Source organism: Cetorhinus maximus, chromosome 10 (genome assembly GCF_964194155.1).
Source record: "Cetorhinus maximus chromosome 10, sCetMax3.hap1.1, whole genome shotgun sequence".
NCBI lineage: Eukaryota > Metazoa > Chordata > Chondrichthyes > Lamniformes > Cetorhinidae > Cetorhinus > Cetorhinus maximus.
Window position 1 is genome coordinate 13,301,863 of NC_135888.1, and position 8,730 is coordinate 13,310,592.

The window sequence follows — 8,730 nt, forward strand, 5'->3', positions numbered from 1 at the left end:
AGGAGGTTAGATAGGGCAGGGGGTGCCCATGAATTAACGTGACAGGAATGAAAAGAGCCCCACCATGCTGATGAATCAGATGCAGGGTAAGATGCAGAGCTCAGGGTCAAACAGCACACCAATAGGCCTGTACCCCCTAGGCTTCGGCTGAGGAGGAATGTAGCAGAGGTCTTTATAGAAGCAGAAAAGGATGACTTCAGTTCCATTGGCATTTAGCCAATAGAAAGGTTATTACTGATGAGCAATGGCCTTTCTCATCTATGATTTACCCAAAAATGGCTAAAATTAAAACTTGCCCCAGCATATGAAAAAAAAGCCTTTCCACTGTTTATTCCTAAACCTTACAAAGGGATTCCAAGATACAGAACCAAGATGCAAAAAAAGACTTGCAATCTACAAAAACGTACAGTAAAAAAAAAATCATGTAACAACTCTGTCAAAGTAACAGCAACACACGAAGCTGCACAAAATACAATGAGTTTAACATCACATGCCCACTTCAGGATTTAAATAGCTCTGAACAATTCAACTTTCCTTGCAGAGAATTTACACTATAGAAACAGGTCACTTAGCCCCACTGGTCTATGCCAGTGTTTATGCTCCACATGAACCCTCCCCCCGCCCCATCTTTACTCAGTACAACCCTCTATTTGTTTCTCGCTTACGTGCTTATTCAGCTTCTAGAACTAGGGGTCACTGTTTAAAAAATAAGGGGTTGCCCATTTAAGACAGAGATGAAGAGAATTTTTCTCTCTCAAGGAGGGTCGTGAGTCTTTGGAACTCTCTTCCTCAAATAGGGAGCGGAAGCAGAATCTTTGAATATTTTTAAGGCAGAGCTGGATAGATTCTTGATTTACAAGGGGGCGAAAGGTTATCGAGGGTGGGTGGGTGGGAAGGCGGAGTTGACGTTACAATCAGATCAGCCACGATCGTATCGGATGGTGGAGGAGGCTCAAGGGGCCGAGTGGCCCACTCCTGTTCCTAATTCGTATGTTCACCTTAAATGCACCCACACAATTCACCCCAACCACTCCAAGTGGTAGCACGCTCCACCTTCTAACCACTTTCTGGGAAAAGAGCCTTAATCCGAATTCCCTAATGGACTTGCCGGTGACAATGTTATGTTGGTGGCCTCTAGTTTTAGACTCGACAAGTGGAAACATGTCACCTAAAAACCAAATGTACACTCCACACCACTCACCAACTGCAGGGTACATGTCCAACATGTTCCCTTTTTAGCACATGCATTACTGCCATGCCCTGAGCAGTAGTCAGGACAGGGCCAGGGTCTCAAGACAGGTTGCAGGTTAAATAGCATTGATTTGTCTCTGCTGAAAGGCTTCTCTCTCTCCCCATGTGCTGAGGAGAAGTTAGAAGGAGGTGGTCAAAACTTAGTAGGTCAAATTATTTTCAGGCTCCCAACATGTCTAGCGACCAGGTTTCAATGCAGTTTCAAATTCTGGCGACATAATATGGTCACTTTATATGAACACTCTAGAGTGTTTTAACAGATGATGACAAAATATTGAACCACACAAGGCCTGTTTAAAATCAAGTGTAAACACATCTGAAGAGTGGGTGGGGAGCAGAAAAGGGAGAAAATAAAATTTAAGAAACAAACTCGGAACTTCTTTGACTTCAGGAATAGCTTAAATGGATATTTTAAAACTGGATTTCTATATTGTCAATAAGGCCCATTGATGGAAAGTGGGATTAGTGTAGTCGGATCTTTGTTGACTGGCGTGGACACGATGGGCCAAATGGCCTCCTTCTGCGCTGTAAACGTCCATGAGATGGACATGTGCAATTTTCACACCATCCAAATATTTACAGCCTGCTGCACAACTATGAATCTTATCTTTCTGCATTTGTTCTAGCTTTTAAACATAACTCTTGTCTGAAGTGCTTGCAGTCACCACTTGTGGTCGCAGGAGTGCGAGTGATCAGAGACGAGGAATTAACGAGTAGCAGATCACAGATTAAAGCATACTGGCTCAAGTACAATTATTCCTATAGTACATTTGTACCAGGGCAATAAATAAAGTGACAATTTAACCATGGTTTCCTCTTTCTTTCCCCATTCTGTTTATTCCCACCTCCCCTCAATGTGCATCAACCCTTTGTTGGATTAGAATTCCATAGCTGCTGGTCGTCCTCTGCTATTCTGCCCACTAGTCTGACTAGGCCTGCCATCTTACTGTGAGAAGCGTCACAACCAGGCTCCAATTCGGATTTCACAATGCCAGGCAGGGGCTGCAGGCTTATGATCAGGAGCAGCAAAATTGTCCAAGAGCATATACCAACTACAGTTTCCTCACCACAGCTTGGGTAGAACCCGGTGCCTTCTAGTTTGCCTCACAATTGTTTGACTGGTATTTAATGGGTCATGATTAAAGTGATGGAAGGGGTCATCAACAGTGCTATTAAATGGCACTTGATTAGCAATAACCTGCTCACTGATGCCCAAGTTTGGGTTCTGCCAGGACCACTCAGCTTCTGACCTCATTACAGCCTTAGTTCAAACATAGACGAAAGAGCTGAACTCCCGAGGTGAGGCGAGAGTGACTGCCCTTGACATCAAGGCAGCATTTGACAGAGTGTGACATCAAGGAGCACTAGCAAAATTGGAGTCAATAGGAATCAGGGGGAAAACTCTCTGTTGGTTGGAGTCATACCTAACACAAAGGAAGGTGGTTGGGGTTGTTGGACATCAATCATCTCAACTCCAGGACATCACAGCAGGAGTACCTTAGGGTAGTGTCCTCAGCCCAACCATCTTCAGCTGCTTCATCAATATCCTTCCCTCCATCATAAAGTCAGAAGTGGGGATGTTCGCTAATGATTGCACAATGTTCAGCACCATTCGCGACTCCTCAGATTCTGAAGCAGTCCATGTCCAAATGCAGCAAGACCTGGACAATATCCAGGCTTGGGCTGACAAGTGGCAAGTAAGATTCGCACCACACAATTGCCAGGCAATGACCATGTCCAACAAGAGAGAATCTAACCATTGCTCCTTGATGTTCAATGGCATTACCATCACTAAATCCCCCACTATCAACATTCTGATGGTTACCATTGACCAAATACTGAACTGGACCAGCCATATAAATACTGTGGCTACGAGAACAGGTCAAAGGCTAGGAATCAGACAACGAGTAACTCACCTCCTGACCCCCCAAAGCCTGTCCACCATCTACAAGGCACAAGTCAGGAGTGCTATGGAATACTCCCCCACTTGCCTGGATGAATGCAGCTCCCTCAACATTTAAGAAGCTTGACACCATCCAGGACAAAGCAGCCCACTTGATTGGCACCACATCCACAAACACTCCCTCTGCCACCAACACACAGTAGCAGCATGTGTACCATCTACAAGATGCACTGCAGAAATCCACCAAAGCTCCTTAGACAGCACCTTCCAAATCCACGACCACTACCACCTAGAAGGACAAGGGCAGCAGATAGATGGGAACACCACCACCTGGAAGTTCCCCTCCAAGTCACTCACCAGCCTGACTTGGAGATATATCACCATTCCTTCACTGTCACTGGGTCAAAATCCTGGAACTCCTTTCGTAACAGCACTGTGGGTGTACCCACACCACATGGACTGCAGCAGTTCAAGAAGGCAGCTCACCACCACCTTCTCAAGGGCAGCTAGGGATGTGCATTAAATGCTAGCCCAGCCAGCGAAGCCCACATCCCACGAATGAATAAAAAAGACCAGTCTAAAACTTCCCAAGTACATTAGTCCCATAGTGTTGGTTCCGACTTCTGAAAGTGGCACCTTGAAAAAGTCACTGAAAATGGGGGAGGTGTAGGATTGATTTGACAGGGTAGTCAGAGGGGTTGGTTTCTCCCTGGCTGGGAATACTAGAAAACGGTGGCACAGTCTCAGGATAAGGAGCCTATCATTCAGGGCTGAAGTGAGGAGATGTTCCTTCACTCAAAGGGTAACTGACCCTTTGGAATTTGCCACCCGATAGGGTAGTGAATGTTCTGTTGTTGAATATATTTAAAGCTGAGATAGGCAGACGGTGTGACTCACTTGGAATCGAGGGAGATGGGAAGCCAGCCAGAAAGGGTCGAGGGAGGTGATCAGCTCTGATCGTATTGCAAGGCAGAGCAGGCCCAAGAGGGTCATTCGGTTCACTCCTGCCCCCATTTACGTTCCTTCGAATTTCGCAATCTTGGTCATTACAACAAATTGATTGCCGTGAAAGAGGAAGCCACAAGAAGCACGTCTGTAAACAGAAACCTGGCTCATTGCCACTAGTTTGGAGTCATTCCGGCGGACTGGGCGTAGTTTACACCCTACTCCTCCACAGAGCAATCAGGGGAGAAAAATAGACTCACCGCCTTATCACGTGCATTCTGTGTTAAACTAATATTGCAGGACAAGATACTGCAAGTGAATTAGAAACGCCAAATAAAATTATACACGTCAATTAAGTAAAGGAAACATTATTTATCCGCGTTACATTAAAAATATTTCCCTTGCCAGCTACTGCAACATTTACTGCAATAGGCTCACTATCCCACCAAAAAGACACCTCCAGACATGCTTCTCGCTTTTAAGATGCTTTTCACAAAACAAATTCCTCACACAGTAAACAAATGCTTCATCCTATCTCACTCACATCTCTGTTGGGATCATTGTTTATAGTAACTGCATCTGACAAGCAGGAATCATCATGATATTAGATTTCCAATCCTGGAGTTTCTCCACCCAGTTAAAGCTTAGGGTTCACCACATTTCAGTAAATTAATTCTCTCTCTGCCCCACACACATCTTTTTAAAAAAAATGTCATTTAAAACTACCATCCACACCTTTTTTAAGACACCCAGAGATTTACCCCATCCCCACTATCTACTCTTCTTGGAGGAGAAACTTGAGAAGGGAAGGGGTCAGGGCAAGGGGTGTGTTGATGCCAGCCACAGGGGGTGCATGATCTCGGTAACTGGTGTAAGAGGGCATCACCCAGAGACCCCCTTGGAATGGGAGTGACTCCTCAAAAGGAGTGGGGGCTGGGAAAGAGAATCAGTTTATAGAGAGGTTAGGCAGCAGTTTCTAGAGGGGATCACAGTTTATAGAGGGGGTGTGGAGGGGGGGGTTAAGGGGATCAGCAGTTTATGGGGGGGTGGAGGGGGATCAGCAGTTTATAGAGGGGGGGTGAAGGGGATCAGCAGTTTATGGGGGGGTGAAGGGGATCAGCAGTTTATAGAGGGGGGTGAAGGGGATCAGCAGTTTATGGGGGGGTGAAGGGGATCAGCAGTTTATAGAGGGGGTGGAGGGGATCAGCAGTTTATAGAGGGGGGTGAAGGGGATCAGGAGTTTATGGGGGGGGTGAGGGGGATCAGCAGTTTATAGAGGGGGGTGGATGGGGATCAGCAGTTTATAGAGGGGGGTGGAGGGGATCAGCAGTTTATAGAGGGGGGTGAAGGGGATCAGGAGTTTATGGGGGGGGTGAGGGGGATCAGCAGTTTATAGAGGGGGGTGGATGGGGATCAGCAGTTTATAGAGGGGGGTGGAGGGGATCAGCAGTTTATAGAGGGGGGTGAAGGGGATCAGCAGTTTATGGGGGGGGTGAGGGGGATCAGCAGTTTATAGAGGGGGGTGGAGGGGGATCAGCAGTTTATAGAGGGGGGGTGGAGGGGGATCAGCAGTTTATAGAGGGGGGGTGGAGGGGGATCAGCAGTTTATAGAGGGGGGGTGAAGGGGATCAGCAGTTTATAGAGGGGGGTGAAGGGGATCAGCAGTTTATAGAGGGGGGGTGAAGGGGATCAGCAGTTTATAGAGGGGGGGGGTGAAGGGGATCAGCAGTTTATAGAGGGGGGGTGAAGGGGATCAGCAGTTTATAGAGGGGGGGTGAAGGGGATCAGCAGTTTATAGAGGGGGGGTGAAGGGGATCAGCAGTTTATAGAGGGGGGTGAAGGGGATCAGCAGTTTATAGAGGGGGGTGAAGGGGATCATCAGTTTATGGGGGGGGTGAAAGGGATCAGCAGTTTATAGAGGGGGGTGGAGGGGATCAGCAGTTTATAGAGGGGGGTGAAGGGGATCAGCAGTTTATAGAGGGGGGGTGAAGGGGATCAGCAGTTTATAGAGGGGGGTGGAGGGGATCAGCAGTTTATAGAGGGGGGTGAAGGGGATCAGCAGTTTATAGAGGGGGGTGAAGGGGATCAGCAGTTTATAGAGGGGGGTGAAGGGGATCATCAGTTTATGGGGGGGGTGAAAGGGATCAGCAGTTTATAGAGGGGGGTGGAGGGGATCAGCAGTTTATAGAAGGGGGTGGAGGGGATCAGCAGTTTATAGAGGGGGGTGAAGGGGATCAGCAGTTTATGGGGGGGGTGAGGGGGATCAGCAGTTTATAGAGGGGGGTGGATGGGGATCAGCAGTTTATAGAGGGGGGTGGAGGGGATCAGCAGTTTATAGAGGGGGGTGAAGGGGATCAGCAGTTTATAGAGGGGGGGTGAAGGGGATCAGCAGTTTATAGAGGGGGGTGAAGGGGATCAGCAGTTTATAGAGGGGGGTGAAGGGGATCAGCAGTTTATAGAGGGGGGTGAAGGGGATCAGCAATTTATAGAGGGGGGGTGAAGGGGATCAGCAGTTTATAGAGGGGGGTGAAGAGGATCAGCAGTTTATAGAGGGGGGTGAAGGGGATCAGCAGTTTATGGGGGGGTGAAGGGGATCAGCAGTTTATAGAGGGGGGTGGAGGGGATCAGCAGTTTATAGAAGGGGGGTGGATGGGGATCAGCAGTTTATAGAGGGGGGTGGAGGGGATCAGCAGTTTATAGAGGGGGGTGAAGGGGATCAGCAGTTTATAGAGGGGGGGGTGAAGGGGTTCAGCAGTTTATGGGGGGGGTGAAGGGGATCAGCAGTTTATAGAGGGGGGGTGAAGGGGATCAGCAGTTTATAGAGGGGGGGTGAAGGGGATCAGCAGTTTATAGAAGGGGGGTGAAGGGGTCAGCAGTTTATAGAGGGGGGGTGAAGGGGATCAGCAGTTTATAGAAGGGGGGTGAAGGGGTCAGCAGTTTATACAGGGGGGGTGAAAGGGATCAGCAGTTTATAGAGGGGGGGTGAAGGGGATCAGCAGTTTATAGAGGGGGGGTGAAGGGGATCAGCAGTTTATAGAGGGGGGGTGAAGGGGATCAGCAGTTTATAGAGGGGGGGTGAAGGGGATCAGCAGTTTATAGAGGGGGGGTGAAGGGGATCAGCAGTTTATGTGGGGGGGGGGTGAAGGGGAACAGCAGTTTATGGGGGGGTGAAGGGCGCACAGCAGTTTATGGGGGGGGTGAAGGGCGCACAGCAGTTTATGGGTGGGGTGAAGGGGATCATCAGTTTATGGGGGGGGTGAAGGGGATCAGCAGTTTATAGAGGGGGGGTGAAGGGGATCAGCAGTTTATAGAGGGGGGGTGAAGGGGATCAGCAGTTTATAGAGGGGGGGTGAAGGGGATCAGCAGTTTATAGAGGGGGGGTGAAGGGGATCAGCAGTTTATAGAGGGGGGGTGAAGGGGATCAGCAGTTTATAGAGGGGGGGTGAAGGGGATCAGCAGTTTATGTGGGGGGGGGTGAAGGGGAACAGCAGTTTATGGGGGGGGTGAAGGGGAACAGCAGTTTATGGGTGGGGTGAAGGGGATCATCAGTTTATGGGGGGGGGGGTGAAGGGGAACAGCAGTTTATGGGGGGGGTGAAGGGGAACAGCAGTTTATGGGTGGGGGGGGTGAAAGGGAATCTGCAGCTGCCTCCACAACAGGTTTGGGCCATCAGACCCATCCTCCGCCTTCAGTCGCTTCGACTGCGGAGAAATAAATCTCAGGATGTTGGGGGGGGGGGCAGAGGAGGGCGGCGCTCCCTCTCCCGCCTTTCCTTCCTCCCCCCACCCTCAAAAAAAAACCCCCCTGCTCAATCTTCCTCGGAAGATAAAGCTGGAAAGAAAACCTCCGGCTCTGTGCTGTCCGGTGAACCCAGGGGGAGCGCGCGGATACATCCCCCCGCGCCCAGCGCGCGCGACACACACACAGCAACATTGTTACTGTTACAATCTGACTGTAACCTTTCTCGTCGATGCGCCGAACTTTAAGCTGATCCGCCGCATCCGCTTCCATCGCCGCTGGGATCACTCTGTTGGAGCCGAATGCCGGAGAGGGACGCGAGGAGTTGCCTTGTTTCTCCGCAAGGAACATTTAGAGTCCCGCCCCAGGCTCGGGGCTCCCCCCCCCTCCCTTCCACCTCCCCTCACCTTACGTCACATTTTGTCCCTCCCCTCCTTGGGCTGGGCTTACCCTGTCCCCCACACTCTCACACATGGACACGGGTTCAAGGGAGAAACTCTTTAGACCACGATCGCCCTCTCTCCTCAGACGGTGACTCATTGCAATTGGGTCCCATCATCTCCCCTTCACTAACCCCCCCTCTCCCCCAGTTTCTCTTGCTGTCTATTCTACTGCCATCTCTTAAAACAAAAAAATATATATTGCACTCAGCTGAAAATATGTTAGTCACGTTGCCACTTGTTCCTAAAATACGCATTTGATGACTTAACGACATTTACCTGGCTCCTCAGCCCCTGAATTAAGTCGGCAACACTTACAAGTTCCGCCGCCTATTCCTCGGGTCTCACAAAGGTGGGGGTGTCTTGAAATTTTTGTTGTTGATTAATATTTGCTTCAATCTTTTTTTTGTTGTTGAGAATATTGCGGAGAACAGGGACTGCAGAAAGCAAGGA

General features: G+C 49.3%; 1 protein-coding gene across 1 annotated transcript in view; it reads right to left on the bottom strand.

Annotated features, from left to right (window-relative positions):
* stom (stomatin) overlaps positions 1–8,232 on the bottom strand; it is a 58,324-nt gene extending 50,092 nt beyond the window's left edge. The window contains exon 1 of the mRNA XM_078549984.1: positions 8,059–8,232. Coding sequence (XP_078406110.1) covers positions 8,059–8,188 — 130 coding nt within the window. The 5' untranslated portion in view covers positions 8,189–8,232. The remainder of the gene's footprint in view (positions 1–8,058) is intronic.
* Between the last annotated feature and the right edge of the window lie 498 nt (positions 8,233–8,730).